We start from the raw sequence: 23,527 nt of genomic DNA on the forward strand, positions 1-23,527 counted from the left end.
GGAGCGAAAGCATTACAGTAAGGCCAAAAATAGACAAAATGTGTGTGTGTGTGTGTGTGTGTGTGTGTGTGTGTGTGTGTGTGTGTGTGTGTGTGTGTGTGTGTGTGTGTGTCAACCACATGTTATTTTAACATTGTAACATGTTAAACCCCACAATGACACCATCTCCATGAATGCACATAAATCAAATAAAGCGAGACAGTATAAGGGTCAATATAAAGATGCTATTTATTTCATATAGAGTATAAAGTACTGTAAAATATCACAAAGAACATGATTATACTTTTATAGATACAATATGGGGTACTTCATCACTCCTGGCTAATGGATACCAGAACCTGACATACAAACATGCAAGCAGGAGAAGTTCGATGTCTGTGTGCAAGAGATATGCCCAGGCTTCCCAAAAGTCTTTTTTATCTTAATTTTTTAGGTTTGTCTTTTATCCACTGTTGTTCTGACTCCAACATTCCAATTTGAAGTGTTTCTTTGTTCAGTGGAAATCTATAACATTTTAGAACAATACTTCTGACATAATGTTAACTTTGTACAGTCGATATATTTAGATATGGACAGACTGTTTTTTATGACAAACATTTGACATAATCTCTATTATTTCTTTTTGTGTAAGTACAAAAAAAAAAACAGACAGGAGATAAACTTTTGGAAAGCCCGGTGCATGTGGTGTATGTTACAGATAAATCTTACTGGATCTGTGATATAAATAGAGTTGACTTGTGTGACTAATTACTTGATCTGTTAGATATGTTAGGTGATCCAAATATATTAGTCTATAAATGTTAGTCTTTACAGAGGACGTACCCTTTTACATCTCTAACAAGCTACGTGTCAGAAAGAAGGATCATATAATGAAGACGGTGACTAATTTTAGGATTTGCGAGGATTTGTTTCATCGACGAGGGATAAGGTTAATGTTTCAGCATAGTGGAGCAGAAATCAGGCAGTTCTTCTTTTGCCCCCTTGACTTAGATTCGACTAGTCCTCATTTGCTTTTGTGTAGCCATCAGACGAGTTAAAAAATAATTATTTTGGCTCGGTGTGATTTAAAGGTGGTACTTTAATAATGTTTCTCCTCCGGTAAACACAGTTAGCAGCATTAGCCCTTGCTGTAAGGTCTGTGCATGCACTGAAAAAAACATTTTCATGCACGGCCAGTGCTTTTGGTTTCTTAACCCCAATAATCAAGTCCAGAAAAGTGCTTGAATCCATTTACAACAGCGATTTGATCCAATTATGATGACTTAATTTGTACAGGAGTGGATAGTCTGCTTTTTAACCCTGTTTGAACTGGACATCAGTGCTTTCTCAGTTTGTGTCTCTTACACAAATCCAGCAGTGAAGATGACTTCTTCACAGGAAAAGAATATATTCATGTGTGGATATTTGGCTGGATTTGTGCAGGAAGGAATCACATTTTTAAGCTAAAATGACTCATGTAATCACTGATGATAAAATAAAAACAGCCTTTTATTGTATGACTTCAATCGCATTCTTTGCATTACAAATGTTAAAAATGTCATTTTTTTTTGTTTGTTTGTTTGTTGTGGTGTATCGTCTGCGGCTTGACTCTTTTTAACACAAGTTCAGCCTCTTTCATCCCTCAATCTTATTGCATTCCTCCTCCGGCTCCGCCTCCTCCTCCCGAGTCCCTCGCTTTGCTCTTATTCTCCTCGGCGTCCGGATCACGGCAAGTGCACTCGTCCTGGTTGCAGTCGGCCCCAAACTGGATGACCTGTTGGTACACAAGCACAACATTGACCACTCGGCTTCTTTCAATCTGTGGCTGGGTTCAAACAAAAACACAAGATGTGTCTGTCTGGTGCACCAGTCATATTTTAATGGATGACTAAACCAAGAAAACACACATTCCGTTTGGTTTGTTTGCATGTTTGAGACTTCCTGTGACTCTGTTTGATGAAATCCGATAAAATACTGTGCATATGTACTCCCTGTTCCACTGTTAAGAGGTGGACCTAAAGTGCAGAGAAAAAGGGTGAAAAGCAGCAAAGGAAATATTACATCAGAGCTTTCAGTAAAAGCAGAGTCACTGAAAAATGTACCGGTTGAGGAGGCTTCCCTGCGGGGTTGTTACATTTCAACTGTAGCAGAGAGCACGACTTTGAATGGCAAAAACAGACAATAAAAAATACATTTGCTTGAACTGACCGAGCAGCTAGTGAACAACGTCGCCCCCGCTTCTACACCGCATTTGTGCTGAAAGGTGAGGAGCTCTCAGTAATCGGAGCGTGGTCTTAGTAGACTTGTTGTGTTTCCTCACAGTTTAAAAGCGAGCTTCCAACGGCCCCCCGGAGGCCGATAAAGCCCATGATGTCAAACAGTTCGACGTGGCCTTTGAATGGCGAGAAACCCTGAGGGTCTTTGGATGGGGGGGTTGGGCGGAGGGAGGAACGCACCGCCGTGGAGGTGAACGGATGAACACATGTTAAGAATCAACAACAAGAGGCTGCCAGCTCTTGTCTAGGAAGCGAGCCATCACCACAGGTTGCAAAATAAACTCTGGTGCCCCGCGAAGCAGTCTGTTGCAAGAAATGTAAACATTCGCTCCTGGAGGGAAGGAGTGAGAGGAAGATTGGGAGAAAGAAAAGGGAGAGGGAGAACGGGAGGGTGGAAGGCAGAGAAAGAAAATAAGGATGACTGGGAGCGAGGCGAGCAGGAGAGTGGGAGGTAGCAGCTTGTCGGCCTTCACTGCTGATTGCACTCGGTTTTGGAGGGAGACGGGGGTTGATGGCGGGGTAATAGTTTCGCTGAGGGCTCTCAACAAGCTGCAGAAGGCCCAGGCTTCACTCAAAATGCCAGCAGTCCCATTTAAGACGAATTGGCGCGCCCATTAAATGTTTCCTTAACAGCTTCATCTTGATTCATTGATGCACGCGCAGACCGAGCCAAGCAATACTCCACCTTTGATGCCTCCTAACAACCTCTGGATGCAAAGAAAGGGCTTGTTTTTGCCCCATCCACAGAAACAAAAGCCAAAGTCTTTTTGGCGGTTTCGGAGTGTTTGGATTTGCTGCCTCCCTGCTGTTTACTGCAACATATTCATGAGCAGAACTCATGTGACAAAAAAAGGTTTCAAAGTGATGATTTCAACCTTGCGTGCAATCAAAACCAAAAGCTTTAACCCTTTGAGACCTGAGCAAACTGGCCTGATGTCTTTCAAAAACGTAGTTAAAAGGCAGTGAGCAATATTAGAGGAAACTACTCAAAAATCAGAAGAAAAAGAAATTGAGGAGTGCAAAACAATGACATGAAAATAAGAAAAAAAAATTAAAAAATGAATTTTTAAAAAAGAAAAGATCAAAAAAAAAGTCCTAAAAGCACAATCATAATTCAGTAAAGTAATTTGAAATATAATAATAATAATAGTAACATTGGGTTGTTTTTGGACATTTTTCCTAAGCTTCTTTCAAAATAATTTCTTGCAATTTAGTTCTTGCCAAATGGCTCATAGCCTTTTTTCCCCATGTTTTCAAAAGAAATCTATCGAAAGTGCTCAGATCTTAAAGGTTCAAATACATGTAAAGGTGTATGGAACGCAGCACAAGTAAAGTGATGTCGATGTGGGTTTCAAAGGGTTAAGTAAAAAAAAAACATGTCCTCTTTGTCTTCCCTGTTTGTTCTTTGCTGCTTTTACTGCTTTGGCCCTGTGCTGGACTAAAGCGCAGACTCCAGTTAACAAATCAAAGGAAGATTTTGTGTTTCCATAGATGGTGTGGCAGCTCAGATCTTTTCTTCTGGAGTTTTCCCCTGTTGGCCGATGACTGAATCCCACCTGAATCATCTCTCGTGTATCCCTCCTCCCTTGTCATCGCCACAACTACCCCTGTAAATAAAACCAATACTGCCTGAGCTCCATAAAAAGGAGGCAGCTGGCCTTGTTAGACTGATCCAGACACAAATAGATATAAATATTGATTCAAATATTTGATGCAGTTCAGATGTGGGTTTCTTATCCTGCCAAATAATGGAGAAAACTGTCAGGTGGCCATGTTACTGGAAAAATAAGGTAAAAAGAAATCAACTGCACTTCATCATAGGACTGTAAACTTTTGGTCAGTTGGTCGATTGGTTGGTCATTGTGCTCATGCTACCAAATTCTCATTGTTCGGCAAATTGCTGGTGTTTCTTTAATAAGACTGTTTGTCAACCAAAGTGTTTCTTTTCCCAGCTGACAACAATTGCTGTTTAACTCTCATTTTTGTCTTCTGTGATAGCTGGTCTTTGCTGTATTTGTCCCGCCCCTTCTCCACTGTGATTGGACGGCTGTTGACAATGCATTTTTTTTTTTATCTCATTTTTAATCTGAAAAATGGATAAGTAATCATAGAAGACATTCAGTGTTGGATTTATCATTATGGATTGATTTTACTAAGTCGCCAAAAAGACACTGCAGTTCAAAGCTGGATTAAAAAGCTTCTGAAAGGGACACTAATCACACCAGATCCTTTTTGGAGAGATAGGATGATAAACATCAGCTTCTGGGGTAAAAATAGCGAGTCTCTAAGATCTTTAACGTTAGTAACGTTATGTCATATATGAAATTGTCAACCCCTGAGTAAACTTCTATAGTGTCCAGTTTGTTACATTCAACCTAGCCCCATCCAGTGGTGTAACATGCGAGCGGTTTTGTTTGGCCAACTGACGGCAAACATCTGTGCATCATGCTGCTGTAGCACTTGTGATATGGCTGCATATCATGACACCGTGACCAGTTCTGTCTGGCCGCATTCCAAAATGTCGTTGCCTGGTGGCATATCATGTAGCTGTGGAAGGTGGCCTCTGGTTTTCGGGATGTTACACCAAAACCTCTTCAGAAGTGACAGTATTTGACGACTTTAGAATGAGAACAGGCTGGCAGTTTATTGTCAGATAATATTATGCTGGAATATCTCTCTCAAGACAGCAGTGAAGATGAGTGAAAAGTACTGATGCTGTTGCCCTAATGTCATGATTTGTTGGGTTTTTTTTGTCGTTTTTGCAAGGTAGGGGGTGCGATGGGTTTATTTTAGTATCATTACGATAGCTGTTATTAATATACAGTATATACTGTCTTTTCTTTATAGATACTGTCCTTGTCTTCTTGATAAAAATATGACTTATCCTGTTGTTTTCCTTTTGTATAAAACTGCTATAAAAGAAATACATTGGACATCACATTTACTTTCCACTCAAGGTATCCCACTTGTCTGAACATGGAGTTTACTTGCGCTTGGAAAGTGTTAATGTCGAGCCCTGTGACAGGAGAAAACACTTTGGTGGACACACAACACTACCAGGTAGTAAGCACTCAGTGATCTGTCGTGATTTAGTTAATCTAGTGATAACGTGAAGATGTTTTACACAATCAACCAATTGTTCGGTTGAAGAGGTGGTAGAATTTTAGTCGACCGGGTTTTTCTTTTTTTTGATTATAGCCCTACCTCACTGTGACCTGTTAATGATTGAAAATTTATCAAAACTGCAGCAAACTTCCATGTAATATTCCAGCTTTCAAGACTGTCTTATGTGGCAGCAGGGAAAATGTGCGATGTGGGCCATGCTGTATTAAAAACCTGTTATTTCCTACACCTGCACAAGTCGAGCCACATAGAAACAGAGAGTTCTGTAAACAAACCGCCACTCTTCACCCCCCTCCCCCCCACCTCATCGCTCTGCTGGAGCCGCGGTGGCAGTCAGGATGCTGACTCTCACGGCGGTTTAGTTCACTTCCTCAGAACGACCCCCGCTCGCCGAGCTGCCGTTTTAAAGTGGCCGACTAAACTTGCCGACCGTCGGACACCTCGCCACTCCCACCCTCATACCCTCCACCTCCACCTTCCCCTGTAAAAGAGCAGTTAGTAGCAGCCTGGCAGCTCATTTATTACGATGGCAGCTACACACTCGCTGAACTCCTTCTCCTTTTAGGAAGGAGCTGCCAGTGAGTCATGGTGTGCTGCGGACATGAAGGAGACAGCCGGGGCTCAGCCAACTTTGGGCCCCAGAAATTAATAGGCAGGGCCCCCTGAATGAGTGTCATGAATATGTGGCTGTACAGTAGCCAAATAGGGTATAGCGAGAGGCGGGGGGGGGGCTACTTCCCAACAAATGTCCACATGGGAGAGAAGTTCTCATGAAAGCACAGAAAAATAGGAAAAAAAAGATGTGTTTATGTAGCAGCAGTTTAGGGAATGAGTGGCCTGGTTTCCACCACCAGCCCAACCTGCTCATTATTATTCATACCATTCCTCTTAGCCACCCAATATATACAGCAATCATTTAGAGCAATTAGTGTAATGTGATGCATTTGCATTTGTAGCGAGCACGAACCAGCTATCACCAGGGAGCGTGTGTTAGGATGGACAAACACGCAGATATTCGACATATTTGTCAAACTGATTAGGCTCACATTAAATGCTTATATTTTAAAATTAGATTATGGACCTACATCACACTGCAGAGCGGCAATGCCAGAACATCTCCACGAAGGCTGAGATGCACCAAGGAGGGGTAACTTTTTTTTTTTAACCTTGATTAAATCACAGTTTATGTTTAACCATTTGAAACCTGGAGCGATGTCACTTTTCTTGTACTGCTTTCAGAAGCCTTTTAAACCTTTGAAGCCAAAGCAAATTGGTGCAGTTTCGTAAAACAACATGGGGAACAAAAAGGAAAAGTGCAATGGGGTAAGAAAAGTTCCAAAAATTGAAAGAAATTTGTAGATTTACAAAAAAAAAGAACTATAGGGAAAAAACATTCTTATAATGATCATAATTGCTACATAATTGTTTTTTTAAATTATTTCGAAATGAGGCTTGTCCCTATTGATTAAACTCAATTAAGTTATGCTTAAATAAATAAATAAACTTGGCTTTACTAAACCAAGATTAGTTTTCATGACTGTGACAGAGCTATGCATAATTTTAAATTAAGATTTGCTAAGTTTATTATAATAATAATAATAATAAACTTTATTTGTGGGCTACACGCTGGCATCGTGGTTAGCGCTGTTGCCTGACAGCAAGAGAGTCCCTGGTTTGAACCCGGGTTGGAACGGGGTTCGGTCCAGGCGGGGGCCCTTCTGTGTGGCGTTTGCATGTTCTCCCCATGTCTGCGTGGGTTCTCCGGCTTCCTCCCACAGTCCAAAGACATGCAGCTTAGGTTGATTGGTGACTCTCTTAAGTGTGACTATGAGCGTGTATGGTTGTCTGTCTATATGTGTCGGCCCTGCAATGGTCTGGCAACCTATCCAGGGTGTACCCCACCTTCTGCCCGATGACAGCTGGGATTGGCTCCAGATAGCATGCTGACTATGTATGTTTTTATTTATTTTTTTATTTAGTTTTGTATCTATAACTTCAAATTTGATATGACGCTTGTCTGTATTAATTAAACTCAGTTTAAATTCTGTTTGGTCTAACCCAGTCTAAAGATGCTTGGACATTTTAAGGACCACCACTAGCTAAAGAGGGTAATAGATGAAAATCTCATTAAGTATATTTTGTCCAGTGTTTTCTGACGTCCTGAACCCCGATTAGTCCCCTCTACAGGCTTAATCTGAGAGGTGAGAAAGTGTCCAGCAGCATGGGGTGATGAAAACCTGCTTATTTACCATTTGAGTGGAAAAGCTGGAGGGCACAAGTCTCCTCTGTTGTTTTAAGTACAGATGAGGGAGACTAAATAGGCGCAGTCGTTAACAGGAGAGAGGGGAAAGTAGCAGGGATCTGTGTTTGTTTGCTTAGTGGAAGTCTCCTGCGTAGCGGCGCAGTGCTCGTGCCAAAGAAGACGGATTTCTACTACTGTAAACAGGAAGAATCTGGCTTTGAATCCAGCTTCGGCTTCTAAGCTCCGTCTTGATTGCAAGATGCAACCCCCGAGCGAGCCAAACAACACTTTGCCACCTTTTAAACAAAGTGAACAGAAATTGTGAGTTATTTGTGTTGAAAGAATACCCCCCCAAAAAAATATGTATTTATTATTAAAACAAAAACAGATGGTATAAAAGTGATGAAAATCAATCTGTCTCTTCCTGTGTAAATATGGCAAACAGGAGGTGCAGCGCTGGAAATGTGTGTTTGTGTACCTTTCTGGTGGAGAGTGTGGACGGGCAGCAGTCTCCTCCATCATACTGGCAGTAGGCCCGGTTGTTGATGGTGTCACACCAGCCATCCCCTCCAAAAGGCTAGACACAAGTTATAAACAAGAAACTGTGTTAATGTTCTCCCCAAAACGATCAGTTTACCTCTCAGCATGGAAGGCCGAGGAGGCCAAAAGAAAAGAAAAAAAAAGAAAAGAAAAAACGACTTGTTCCCAGAAAAGAGATTTTCAGTAAGTGGCTGACATTGTCACACAATTCAATTGTTTGGAACAAATGACCATGAAACAAATCAAAATAAACACCCGTGCGGCATAATCCCAGTCCGGTCCAAGTTGTACGTTCAGTCAAAGGAGAGAGTCCGTGTCATGCTCATTGGCTGCTCTGACAAAGCTTACGCAACAGCCAATTAAAGAGGATGATCTCTGCTCATTAAACTAACTGGTGGGCGGGTCTTCACTTTAAAGCACAAACAGGTCGGTGATTTATTTAGCTCATGCATATTGTATGCATGTGTGTGTGTGTGTGTGTGTGTGTGTGTGTGTTGAATTTGTGATTAGCAACACACATGTAGCAGGTAAACTACCTGGGGTGCTACCTAGCTTAGCATGATTTGTTGTAATGGCTGACAGTAGGATTTTTAGTTTGGTGTTAAATGGTTAAATGGTAAGATCATCTTAAATTGGTGTAATTCTCTGGATAAATCAGCCATTTATCCTTCACATTAGCTTCATAAAACATTCCATTTTTGCACATCATGAGGCCAAACGGGATGTTGTACTCCACTACTGAGGCTGAGGTGTTGGCCTAACTCACGCCTACTTTTGAAAATTATGCGACAACCTTTTCAAGAAGGTGGTTGAAGGAATATAAGAGGGAATCTGTGTTCGCACTGACCAAGAAATCTAACACTGGTAGGAAACTTTGAAAAACTCCCATGTTGATATTAAGTTGCAAAATGACACAAACAGCTCCAGTTGTTCCACTGTTCAATATATTAACATGATAAATATTGTCTTTTTGTATTTGTATTAGTATTGACCGAATATGGGCATAAAAAACAAACAAACCCAGAAATATGTTTACAAGTGAAGATACTCAATGTGAATGGTGACAACTCGAGGTGTCATTGTAAGTCAAAGATCATAATAGCTTAACCTTAACAAATCACCCCCCTGGAGGGTGAGTTTGCAGAAGGCATACATTGAAAACTGTCCCCCCAATCTTTAAGTTAAAAACTTAAAATAAATGATTACCGCCCTGCTATGTTGTGATATGGCTGTTATGGTAGTTATTTGAATAGTGGCATAGTATTTGTTTAAAGTCTGGCCTGAATTATAGCACCACTGATGGATACATAATACTGAATGCACTGATAAACAACTCAGAAGTAGAAATGGCTCTCATTTTGGAAGTCTTTTTTAAAGAAACATTAAGTGTAAATTGCTTCTTTTGGCATTTTTGTATAAGCAATGTGACAAACTCATCAGTATAATTAAGCCAGAAAGGTTTATTTTTACAACTCATTGACCTTCTATTTAAATGAGGATAAAAAGAGTAGACAGACAGATGTCAACTGATGACTGTTATGCTTCACCTTCCTAAGAATATTAATGACAATTCCTCAAACTGTTTATGCAACGCTCTGGCCGGTGTGGGAGTCCTTCTGAGTAAACTCTGGAGTGGCACGTAAATTTGTGGAATTTAAGTTACAGAGAATCTCAAACACGTCATGATGAAAACCTTTTTAATGTTTTAGGCAAAACCATGAGGGTTTCCCTGAAGTGCCAACAATATGAAAATAAGCGCTGAGTGCCAAAGATACTTTTGGCTTTCTCCGATGAGCTGATGGAGTCATTTCAAAGACTTAGGGTTCTACCTAAGCGGCGCAGGGGGAGAGAGCAGCTGCTGAGAACATTTCTGCAGTTTTCTCTTCACTTCAAAGAACTCCCTACTTGACGAATCCCCTTGCCTTTCCCGACTAAACTGCCGTGGCATAAATAAATCTATTTAATCGTTCTGTTTCTGAGTAAATACTTTACCAGCAATTGCACCAGAGGCCTCACCCAAATCACTACTACTGCTAGTGCATAAATCTTTGAATTACCTTTATAGTTTTAGGGCAGTCATGCTTAATACAGACTGGCTTAGCCCTTTGTCAGTTTTATTTGAATTCTACATATTTCCAGAGTTTAGATTTAAAGGTGGAATCTGGGATTTTGGAGAATGATTGGTATTTTAACTCAACACTAAAACTCATACTCCACTTCTGTCAGCGTTCCTTCAGAAGCTACATTAATATCTCTGATGATATTTACATTTTATTACCGTCATGGTGTAGCTGTTTTCTTCACTGGTGAGAACCATGGATGTATGAGGAGACCTGGATGCAGCATTGGAGGTGGAAATCCATTCAGTCCCTTGAAAGTTGCTTAGTGGTGCATGAAGCTAAAAATGTCAACTACTGCATATAAAATTACCCAGATGTTCAGTGCTGCTTCTGCACAATAAGGCCCATGGAGCAAGCACACTAGAGACTTCTGACGGCCAAGTCGGCTACTTCAAGTTAAGCACTCTGCTAATTGATAATTTTTTTTAAAATTCTGTGTGTTTCCTTAACTTGCCATATATGATCATCCCAAATGGATCAAATCCTGACAGTGAAACGGGCTGTTTTATTTGTGGTATAACTTGGCTTGGTCAGTATCACAGTTTTATGGTATACCAGGGTATTAAGACAAACCCAAGGCATGTTTTTCAATAACATCACAAATACAGGCGCTCCGCTTTCTGTTAAACTTATTGTAAGTAGTGACAGCAGGCACCACCAGAGCTCAGTCTCTGGTCTCTACTGGTGGAACAGGCAACTAAGCAGAAAGACATCGCGACATCTAATGGTGGAGGGATGATAAGTTACAAGACTGTAAATAGCCAGCAGCCAGCAGGCAGAGAGAGACCCTGGGGAATAACAGCATGTTTTTACTTTGAATTTGGTGAATTAAGGATTTATTTCTATCAAATTGGAGCTGTTGATTGTTGGGACAGTGAACTTACTTACTAGATTACTACCAAGTGTAACCAAGATGGTTTGGATGAGTTTTAATTGTGCTCCTGTGATGTTTGAATGAAGCGTGTTTTATGAGGAAATAAATAGGCAATGAAGACTTGTCAGTCTTCTGTGACTGAGCGTAAGTTGAAATTGAAGGGTGTACAGTTGTTTTCTGTTTCTGGTGTGTATTTATTTGTCTAAAAAGCTGAAAGAAAGAAGAGCACTTGACATCGGGGAGAGGGGGTCATATGCTGTATACCCAGAGATTTGGAAATTTAAGGAAGGTATGAAATATTACACACTGCCCAAGCTCAAGTATAACGTTCAAAAAAATGCATCCACAGTCTTTTTCCCTCTGTCAGTCAATGGACTGAGGTCTACTGGGGCCCAAATGCATCACATGAAAAACTCAAAAAGTTGTAATTCCATGGTTTAGCACAGTGCACCTCCTGGGAACCTGGTGTTTACGTGGAAGAGGGAGATTAGTTGGCTTAGTGTTGTGCAGCACTATCTGAGCAACTTGGTTTGTTTACCATTTACTAAGCCAGGGCTGTGCATGAACACTACATTTTTTTCAGTGCACACACAAAGCGGACATATTCTGAATCTGGCAAAAATTTGTATTGGATTGGAATCACTGGCTGCACCTTTAATGTGGGTTTGATCCCCTTTTCACATACATCTTTCCTTGCTCAAGACTGTTAAAAATTAGCAGACCCCACACATTACCCACATGAGGTTAATTTTGAGGTCAGAGATCATGCTGAGGTTAATTGTTATTTACATTCCCCTCCAGGCAGCATATACCTTATTCCACAGACCCATGAAGAGTATTAAACCAGCCAGAGTTGGCTGTGCACTGTAGTCTCCCATGGGTAATTAAAAGGTCAACTGGTTTGCGTATTACCATTATACAGTAACTCCCTTTAAATCAGTGTAAAAGAGATATACAAAGCAGCGGCAGCCAACCCCACACCTCACTAACATAAATATTCCACCTCCTAGCATTGGCTATTTCTATGGGAGCATTGGCTGTCATCAGCAGCAGCAGCCAAGCTCTTCATCAGAACATTATAAAACACAGATATGTCAAGCTGCAATATATTTATTTTTCACCTCCTACCAAGTATCTGTATCATTCTTTTAATAGCAGACATTTTATCATTTCCCCCTCCTTCACCCTGTTCGCCACTCTTGCCCAGATCTCTCCAAAATCAGTTGGGGGAGGGTGAGGTTTGCCCTTTTCTCTTCACTCCATGACTCAAAGTGGTTTTTGTTTTTTTTCTTCCTTTTGGTAGGAAAAGCAGACCTCCCTTGATCACTGCAAGGGAGATTTGTGTATGTGTGTCTAATGATTGTGGTTGTAGTATAGGTCACAGTCCACCATAGTGTGCCATAGCATTATGGGATATAAGCCATGGTACTTAATCAATTATGGGCTATTTTTATGTGTTCAGAAGAAAAGCACTGTGAGAAATAAGTTAGAGCATAGATGGCATAAAAATAATGGACGTAGCCATCATGACATCAACCACTGGTTTGTGGACTCCTGTTTTGAAGACTTGAGTTTAGTACTTTGACCATTTTGGATTACTGGAGCCAGAGACCATATTTGGAGTGGGTTGCATATAGCCTGTCACTCAAAGCAGCCACGCCCTTAATTATGCATAACTTTAGACCTTTTTCAAAATGTAAACTGGTGATTTATGTAAAAAATGCATCCCCAGTAAGGTTGTAATGAACTAGGAAATTAGCTATAGAGACCAAACTCATTTTTTGCACATGGCTGCAAACATGTTTATTTCTGTTGCAAACCCCTTTGGCCACCAACATCAATAGAAATTAAATGTGGTTAAAAATTTAGGTTGTGACGTCAAGTGGCCAAAATTCAATGTCAGGATAATGTCTATTGCCAGCTTCAATTTGAAATTGAGTACTGATGACAGATGATGTTGATATTTTTAAGTTGTGTTGCCAAGTTACCCATATCCATTCTCTCCAAACATCTTGCTACTGTTACCTGGACATAAAATGACAACATGTAGTCGTAAGGTATACAGAACAAAACCCTAAAGCAGTTTGATCTTACAAATCAGGGTTTCTCGACTGCTGTTTGGCATGTCAAAGACTAGCTACCAGACTAGCACCTGCCAATCCATTCTCACATTTTTTCTCTGATAGCTTAAGATCCAAATATTTAGTAAGTTTTGCCAGGAGTCGAATTATACATGGAAGCCTCTCCCTCTTCAAAACAAACAGATCCAATTATTTAAAAACACTCAACGTTTTGGTTTCACAAGAAAAAAAGAGTGTTTTTCTGATGCTCTTGTCATGGGTGGTCTGCTAACTATGGTGGCTGACATAACAATGCAAACAGCCTTATCTAAAGCCAGTGTTTGGTTTGTTCTGAGTAGTCTGCTAAAGAAACATAGCGGTGCAACATAACGATCTCCTTAGATAAGGACTTGCTCCTCATGGAGATATAAATGGTTTATTCTAAGGTAACGAAAACACTTTGATTCTTAATCTCAGGTGATTATATACTAAAGAAAACTCATTATTGTTTAGAACATCCCATGTCTGCCAAGACAGTAGGACTGTACTGTGATTAATGTGTATACATGTGCAAGATAGAGAGTATAGATTAAAAACACAGTTAACATCACTTACCGTGTTTTTGAACCATGATTGTGGTTTATTGTGTTATTGACTGTTGGAGCCATGTTAAGTGGTGAAACCTGTTAAGTTGTTTGACTGCCTCATTAAGAATTTTGTATATTTATGGTTGGAGCATTGGACTGATGACACAGTGAGAGGAAAAACTCTGGGCAGTTTCTGCTTTGTTTGAGTTTTACAAATAGACATGTTTGTGGAAACCAGATTATTGATCTTGTGATCTTTTTTTGTCAGACTTTGGATGGAGTTATTCCACAAACAACAATGCACAGCAAGAAGTGAGAGCTTGACAAAGTGATACTTACTATTTTTTTTGGTCTATATCATGCACATGCATGTAAAAAAAAAACTTTAAAATTTGGTTAGCGTGGCCAAGCAGTCAAGTTTCAGAAATCTGGCTGTATTTCTTTTAATCCTTTAACCTTTAAAAAAGGAAACCAGGTTTCCCATTTACACGTTTAAGAAGTCAGGTTACTGCCAAAAATATGTTAATAATCAGATGACTTAAGTGCACATAAACACATGACTGAAGTCTGGTGCCTGCTCTTCAAAATGTCACTCATTGCCAGTTGACTGCCAACTATTGCTGCTTGTACTTCCGTATTAAAACATGATATGTCACCAGGTCACCTGTAAAATCTCTGTTTCACGGAAGAACCATTTCTAATGCATGTTTTCCAGCAGTGGGCTGACTATATGTCCCTGTGCCATCCTCACAGTTGAGTGCACTCAGCTTAAATAGTAGGGCAGGTAGGTGTGTTCTACCTTTCCTTCTGTGAACCACTGAAAGGCTTTTATTGTGAATCAATGACACTGAGGTTATAGACTGACGAACACTAACTCCCTGGTCTGTGCCAAAAGATATCAGCAGTTTTACAGTCAAGGTGTTTCTTAACAGTCCTAAAACACATTGAAGTAAGCATCCCAGTGAATGGCGCCATTCTGTTTTATGGAAATACAGTCTTGCACATGTCCTGACTGCATGAAAATTCAGCATAAGACCCATGACTTCACTCAAAAACCACTGCACCAGTTGGTGGTTCTGAGCTCCAAAGCAGTTAGAATCCTCAATAGCGACAATAATTTCTGCTTCAAACACCCCCTCCTGGGTTAACACATTTTCAAAAAGCCCTTGCAGGAAGTAGAGAATGTCCTGGAACATGGGTTGATAGTTCTGGACTTTCACCAGTGCTTAGCCCTATATATCTTCGATTCGAGGAGAAACTAGACGGTGGGTAGATTTTCCCAGTAGTTACCTCCTAAGTAACTCCCTGTGGAGATTTTTCAGGCGGGTCCAACAGGAAGATTCAAAGGGAGGCCCCAGGGAAGACCCAGAACATGCTGGAGAGATAAAATTCACTGAACAGCTCGCAAACGCAGCGGGACAAGAAGATGTGGCTGGGGCAATTCACATTTGGCCTGCTCTGTTAAGTCTGTAAATTGGACCCGCAAAGGTTGCTGAAAATGGAAAGCTGGTTAGCAGGGGAATCCCCCAGATGTGAATAGTTTGAAAAAAAATATGTGTGCTGTCTGGAAACAGCAGGGAATTGTACTCAATGTAAAGGAAGGAAACAATAGTTACATTAAGGGACATGGTGAACAAACATCCAAGCAAGCAAAGCAAGCTACAGCCATGTAAAGTCTGTCATTTCCAACAATGAGATACTAAATCTGAATAACGCTGATCATATCATTACAACACAAAGTTCATCTGGGTAACCTTGCATCCTGACATTCATGTGGATGCCACTTGAAATGCAACACCCACCCAAACACTGTAGCATACCAAGTTAATTCCCTCATGGCAACAGCATTCCCTGAAGGCACCGCCCCTGAAACAGGAAAATGCGCCCTGACACAATGCAAACACTCATAAAGAGTCCAAGGCATTGACCTGGCCAACAATCTCCCCAGATCCCATCTGATCATGCTTTTGTTGAACATCCCGATACCCCACATCACAGGACAGGATCAAAGGATCTGCAGCCAATGCCCTGGTGCCAGACACCACAGCACATCTCCTACAAGTTCTCTGGTCATGCCTTGAAAGCTCAGAGCCAAGTCTGATCCAAAGTAGCCCCACCATAGATCTGCTTGGCTCTTGAGTATTTACACATCCAACGAACTCTAAATCAGTTTGGGATAAGGTGAATTTGAGAGCCCAGTCAATGCCTTAAGTTCTTTGTCACTTTGTTCAAACCATGTATTTTTTTGGTATTGTATAACACATTGTCCTATTTCATGGGCACTACCAAATGGCATCCACATGAATACCAGAACCCAAGATATACCAGCCAAATATTGCACTTTGATAGGATTATCAGTGTTATTCACTTCACCTGATTGGTGTAGGTGTTCACAGTCTGACAGTTTCCATCTTAGCTGATCAAGAATCCTTGACTCTTTCTTGGTTAGCAAGCTTTGTTTTTGGAAAGCAAAAAAAACCTCTACCAAATTATTTGCTCTGTGGAGACATCTGTTCCTTTTACTCAATTTGGACTAAGAATGGGACCCTATTTTCAGTAACTGTGAATTTATCCCTCCAAAAATCATAAATGATTTCGCTGTCTAACTTTTAGGGATTTCTAAACTAACAACCTCTACTCTTCTGGCTGTGTTTAGTCTACAGGGACTCATTTTTGTTAATTTGCTTTGGTTCAATTAAAACTCCAGCATGTGTTTCAGAAAAAATTACATTCGAAATAGAGCCATGCAAGGAAAAAAAAGATGTCTTTATCCTTAGTCTTGAAGTTTTGCAACTCTAATTACAGCAGGTGGTGATTGATTGAGTTCACTGTTGGTCCACTTTGTCTTAACTACCCTAATCTCCCATCTAAAGCAAACAGCAAACATTTCACCTATTTGAGCCAGTGAAGAACTTTATGTGGCAGAGGTTAGAATCAGAACTGTTGAACTGCAGAACTATTTTGACATAAACACAACTTTCCCTAATCCTCATTGTGAAACTTATTGTTACCTTTGTCAGACTGGAAGGCTACTACAGTATACAGTGCTTCATGATGTGATCAAGGGGATTAACACAGCGTCCACCAACCAAATGGTTCGAATAGATTCTGTCCTCTTTGCCTAAATGCCTCATATTAAGTGATGCATGAGTCAATGCGTTTTTAATCGGCTTTGTGTTGCATACTCTTATCGAATACCTCATCCACATTGGTCCATCAAATATTTCATATCATGCTGAGAACATTCTGAGAAAATATGAATGCACCTCAAGTAATTACACAGCAGATGCAACTCTTTTGAAGGCTATAAAATAATAATAGATAAAACCATTACAGAATAGTCTCAGCCTGACAGTTGTACAGGGGCTGCTGTGCTGATAAGAATCTTTTGCTGACTTTTACACTAATTCTCAACCTGATTTTAAGAAAGAAGGGAAAAAGAGGCCCAATAAGAGAAAGATTGGGAGCAATGGCATCTGGATGAGATCTGGCATAGAGTATATGCAGCACATGTGGTCTGGTATAATTTACAGTGTTGTCATGGAGGAACGGGTTATAAGCAACTGTTTTGCCTAGCAACATTCACGGGAAGGTGGAAGGGGAAAATGTAGTGCTGGCAGGTAGGGAGAATATTTTAATACCGTGAGACATCAACAGTTTATGTGTTCCATCGGTAGTTCCAGCCTTTTCTGAACCCAACGGATGAATGCCAAATAAAAGCTATCTGGGTTTATGATTTTAGATGATTTACGGCCATTGCTTAAAAATTGCTGAGCAGAGACAGACATTAAATTGCAACTAACTTTCAATTATGATATGAACTACAACACGCAAAAATAGAATAACATTGAACAAGCCCATGTTTTAAGTCGTGCTATAGTGGCCTCTAGAGGCTGCAATATTTATTTTTCCTCCACAATATGTTTGACTGAACAATCAATGTCCTGACCATTTTTTTTCTACCAGTAATGGTTATCCGAGTAATAGAGCGTTTATCTTGAAGACGCTGGAGGAAAGGACTTGAATATGTCCAGGAAAATTCATTTTAATCTGTCGACTAGATTAAACATTGTGTACATATATTTGTTTTTGGCCGAATGGTCAAAGGTCAAGGGTCAACTAGAATTTGTCAAGGTAAAAAAAATGACAATTCAAAGTCCACTTGAACCTTTTTCCTGAGGCTTTCAGTGAAATCTCAGGGTCTTAATCAGTGGATGGTTTTTGGCAAGTTGTTATCATCATGGCTCTCTTGTCAAAAGACTATCTTTAAACAGAGGTGGTTATATTCACCCCCTCCACAAATACCTGGTGTCACATGACCATTTCCATAAACAGATTATGTAATGACAATTGAGCCAGCCAACAGCTATCTCTTACAACTACATATTCATCAACAGATAGATTTTTCTTAATTAAGTGTTCCAGAATAAATCAAGTAAGAGGACCTTGAGTTAAGATGATTTGGTTGAAACAGACTGTCTTTTGGAAACCATTAATATCAACAGACTATTTAGTATTTTGACAGACCTGACAGACTGCAATATGAGGAGGTTTGTGATCCTGCCATAATGTAGGAAACAGTCAAGCAAAAACCAAGCAACACCCACTGGATAGACCAACTTTACAGCTAAACAGTACTCTAAACTATGTTTCTGAAAACATTTGAGAGAAATAGGCAAAACAATGACAGACTCCTGATTGGTATTTAAGCAGCGCTGTCTAGTTTGACTGTGGTTCACCAGCAGTGATTGACATGATCGACAGTTAGAGCAGCAATGCCATTCTAAAAATATGAGGAGAATGAAAACTAGGATTTTTTTTACAGATTAACTGTGTCATTAATGACTGTGGATAATGTGATAGTTTCTGCAAAGTTTTATATTTATTTATTTTTAAGTTCCTAACTACACCTTTAAGTCTTCCATTATTCTCACGAAATAGAGATGTGGTGAAAGGGAAATTTTAAAACTAACAGTGGTGCTTCGTCTGTAGTTCACAAATTCACTGTAAAAATCATCTTGCTGTATTTGTAGTCGTCAACGCAAAATCTTGTTTGGGAGTGTGTAGGGTGGACTGACTGGCTTACTGAGCTGTATCATCACACGTTTAGCCTTCCAACAAACAGAGAGAAAACGAAATGTAAATGTAGCTAATAGCTGTAAAAAAATGTTGGATATCAACATTTTAATACTTTAGAACTCATTTTAAATAATGTGAAAAATGTGTTGGACCAACTTTATTTTTGTTCATAACTATGTCAATTAAGTACATAATACTCTGGAAATTCTTTTAGATCATGTGGAAAACTTAGTTTGAACAAATGTTATGGGTTATCAACTTAAAAACGTGTGTTCATAATTCTGGTTATTAGGTATTTCAGTACCATATTTTTGAACACCAATTTTTAAGTTGATTCCTTATTTTAAAATCTTATGTACTGTTACCATAATTATGAATACACATTTTGAAGATTGTTACTAGTAAAAATTAATTTGGTCCAACAACGTTTTCCGTATTATTTAAAATGAATTTTAAAGTGTAAAAAGTTCACTGCTTATCTGATGCAGATAGTGACACAATCTGTGATGCAATGGTGAGGATCTACATCTAGTTTTGTCATCTTTTATAGTCAAGATTTAGTTTTAGGAATTGATTCAAAGGGTCTTCCCCTGTACTTCTTTGTTCCATTTGTTTGTGGTTTGCTCAGTGAGTAAACAACATCAAACAAGGAAAAAATCCATTAAACCTATTGTATTATTCACCTTTGTCTTATATGGACGTGCTACCACTGTTTACACATAAGCTGTCTGTCAAAAATATATTCAGTGCAGTAGTGTACAAACTAACCAGATAAAGTTTGTGACTACAAGTATCCAGGTGTTGTTTCCAATAAAAATTTCATTTATTTTCCTTGTAAATGCATGTAAATTCACAAGAAATCTGACTTTGTTACCTTGTCAATAAGCATTAAACTTCATCCAGCTCCTTTAGGAACACAGTAAGAGTTCCAGCACACACAAGGTAAACATGTTCTTTAACCAAGCAAAAATATTTCAAAGCCTTGTGTCAGCCTAAATAATTCATCATAATCTAACATAATGCAGTGATTAATTTATTTCCCTTTATCAGATAATCCATTTTACAAAGCCAGGGTTCTTGTTTAAAAAAGAAAAAAAAAGTTCTTTGGACGGATTTGAAAAGAATTCTTGCAAAGTTTTAAGTGTGAGAAATAAATATATTTCTCCCTGAGATTTGTCATCACGAAATATGAAGCACATTGCTCACTGGCTCTGGTATCTTAAGAAGTGATGACAACAGGGATACAGAGAGACAGTATGTTTTGCCTCATGTTTAATATTATTGGAGAAGTCTGTCTGGGGCAGTAAATTTAATGTGGTTATGCCCAGAAATGGTGTAACTGTTTTAAGGATTTAGTTTTCCCTATCTTGACATTAATAAAATATCCTTGATAATGACAGGATGAAAGCCAAATTGAGATCTTCTGGACCTCGAGGCTTTGAGAGCAAACATAAGAAGATGATAGACATAAATGAATGGCACTAAATGTTTGTGAAAACAGAGCAAAGACATGTCAAACAATGTGCTCACAAAGGTGCTTAGTTACATTAACCTTTTAAAACCTGAGCAAATTGGACATTTTTCTTTCAAAAGCATGGAAAAAAATAACCCAAAAATAACAAGAAGTTGATTTATAAAAAAAAATACCTAAAATGTGTTTAAAAAAACTGATAAATAAGTAGATAAATAAGTATATAAATAAAGAAAGAAAAAAAAGCTTATCACCTTTTCCCAATCCATTTTTCACCAAGTTGCTCCTTGCCCCCCCCCCACCCCCACCCCCCACCCACCCCCACCCCCACCCTCCATGTTTTTGAAAGAAATTGACAATTTTCTACTCAGAGTTCAAAGGTTTCAATACTTGTGAAAGGAGAACAGTGATGTTGCTCCAGGTTGCGAAGTCAGCTTGAATCAACACCAAAGGACAACAGTGTATCACCACCAATGACTGGTACAAAACATACACAAAGCTATTTTTTTGACCTTTTCTCACAATAGTAAAAAAAATCAGATCAGTGACGGGGGAAAAAACAATCTCAGGTACTCTCAGCTGCAGTAAATACTTTTCTAGTCCTTGGCCAGATACAGTATCAGTCGAGACTAAAATAGACACTCATTTAACAGATCCAAAGACCTTGGTAAGGCTGATATCTGGATGGAAAGTATTTGCACATACTCCTGTATTTGATGCAGGGCTGCTTGGCTGTCTGGACTCTTACCTCACATGACTGGATGCAATGGATGTGTTGAGGGTCAGGGTACCACTTCATCATCCCCGTACAGACTATGCTCTGGAAAACAAAGCACGTAAGATTGAGCAACGTGGTCACAGGAAATGGATATCCACTGTGTTTGCCATAGAAAACAATATCACTTTCAGTCCCAAAAGCAATTTTGTGGGAGTTCTCTGAGCCTGAGGCTTCAAAGTAGCACCAGTCGAGGAAGAAACTTTGATTTAATCTATAAAGTGGCCACAGGTGGAGGATAATGCCAACCAACTCACGTACCAAACCAGTGGCTCTCCAAATGTAGATCAAAATATCGAACCACCAATTGATCTATTTTGCTGTCTTTTAGAAAATGTTCTGATATGATTGGTGATTAACAGAAATTAGATCACATCTTTGTTCTCTAGTTCTGATCAGGGTTCCTACAGCTTAAAGCAAGTTATATTTAAGACTTCTCAAAACAATTTAAATGCCACTTGGATTGGAATTTAAGACCAATTTTAAAATAACCAAAATTGAATTAAAAAAAAAACATGAACCGACATCAAATACTAAGGGACAATTTTGCAAATGTTTATTGTAACCTTAATGACTACTTTTTGGTAAATACCTGGCATTTGATAGGGGCTTTTTTGGATGATTTTGTGTTTCTTTTGCCTTGATTCCCGTTGAGCCGAGTTGCAAAAAACCCTTTGCATAAAATACACACAACTCATGCTGCAAAATCTTGGTTAAAAGGTCAATTTTCATGAATTTGTACTTTCTGATGTTGTCCAGGGTACAGTGATAGCAAACTAGCAGACAGTGGATCTTCTGAACAAGCATTCTGTCCAGAAACCAAATATGAGTACTGTTAGTTCCACTATCCAATGTGACATTAATGTGAGAGGCATTTAGTAAATTATAGAAACTATTATATATACTATACATTTTTTACTGCTTTAAAATGTGACCCTTAGAAAAAGAGAGTTTTAAAAAGTTCCTGCTTTCCTTGTCTTGGCATTTTTAAGACTTTATAAAGATTAATTAAATACTTTTTAAATATAAATTAAGGACTTTTAAAGGAACCTAAACTCTGATACATGAACAGAAACATTTTTATGTAACTTTTTAAAGTTGAGAACATTATGTTTGTGGTGAGATTGTTATTCTGAGGTTAGAAAATTATTTTCAAACTCAACTTGAAAGACAACAAAAGCTCCAGTACAGCTACTAATGGACCTTGTGGTTAGATTGTTTACCAAATTCTACTCTGTGTTTGTTTCAAATTCAGTGAAATGTGTGAGTGGCTCAGATCTATTACAGCAACATTTATGGTAATCTGACTACTGTATACTTTTTTTTTTTGGTTGTTGTTTCTGTATCCTAAAACAACCATTCCACATGAAATGCAACATTCACACACTTTCCCCCTATGTATGCTAAGTTTAGGATTTCAAATACAAAACAATACATTACATTAGGACTAGTGTAAATACTGTTATGTCCCCTATTGTCAGTGATTCACTAGCACTTGGCGTCCCTTAACGTGAATTGAAAGACTACATCCTGCACTCATTATGATTGCAGACTTGCAGATATCATATTGTTTTCATGGACATATGCAATACATTATGACTATTTTGAGTTTTTGTTGCCTTTTTGCAAGTGTTTGTTTGCATGAAAACCTTGTGATGGAGATCAATAAGTGTTTTGCACAGCTTGAGTGGATGCAAAACTCCAAATTTTGTGGTGAAATTTGGGTGAGGCTGTGGTCTTCTGATATTTCCTTGACCCTGAGAATTTACAAGATGGTTAGCAGATAGCTGATTGACTAACAAATATGGACAGAGAAAGTGGATCCTCCCCTGTGATTTCCTGTGCAGCCTGACCCAGGCAGGGAGACCTGATTCTGAGATCAGAGATAACACAATGCCTCGAAATCACAAGGCAGTGTCAGAGATATGGCGTAAGTAACCACAGCTCCGTCCAACTATTTGACCTTGGCAAGGGTGGATTAACTGGCTGGCTGGCTGGCTGGCTGGCTGACTGACCACCCAAAAGTGAGGCAAAACTGGAGCAGTGTTTGCGACAGCATTAACGTAGCAGCGATTTCTAAGATATGATATTGGGTAACATGACCTACCTTTAAAGAAAAACAACAGCGCTCTAAGTCAGACCCAAAATCTAACATTCCTTCGAGTTTGTTGTGACTTGTATACGCTGTGTGTGTATTTCCTAAAAGGCTTGACGTCAGCTGGAACCTTTACTCTTGCTATCTGTCTATGATTTCCAGTAATGCAAAAACACTTGATGATAACAAACTCACTATCACACGAGGTGAATGTTGTTGTGTGATAGTGTGTGACTGGCTGGTGCAGATGGGAATTAAAATGTTTACCTTCAAAATTTGAAAGATACCGTCCTGCCAGTAATATCT

The 23,527-nt window shown here is 39.3% G+C and overlaps 1 protein-coding gene across 1 annotated transcript in view; it reads right to left on the reverse strand.

The window, feature by feature from the left end:
• Nucleotides 1–210: 210 nt before the first annotated feature.
• pappa2 (pappalysin 2) overlaps nt 211–23,527 on the reverse strand; it is a 101,187-nt gene continuing 77,870 nt past the window's right edge. The window contains exons 25-27 of the mRNA XM_042497715.2: nt 21,100–21,171; nt 8,099–8,197; nt 211–1,753 (exon numbers count right to left, since the gene is read on the reverse strand). Of these exons, the coding sequence (XP_042353649.2) occupies nt 1,628–1,753; nt 8,099–8,197; nt 21,100–21,171 (297 nt within the window). The 3' untranslated portion in view covers nt 211–1,627. The remainder of the gene's footprint in view (nt 1,754–8,098; nt 8,198–21,099; nt 21,172–23,527) is intronic.

The sequence above is a fragment of the Plectropomus leopardus genome, chromosome 12 (assembly GCF_026936395.1).
Source record: "Plectropomus leopardus strain MGB_pleo_1.0 chromosome 12, ASM2693639v1, whole genome shotgun sequence".
In the NCBI taxonomy this organism is placed as follows: Eukaryota; Metazoa; Chordata; class Actinopteri; order Perciformes; family Serranidae; genus Plectropomus; species Plectropomus leopardus.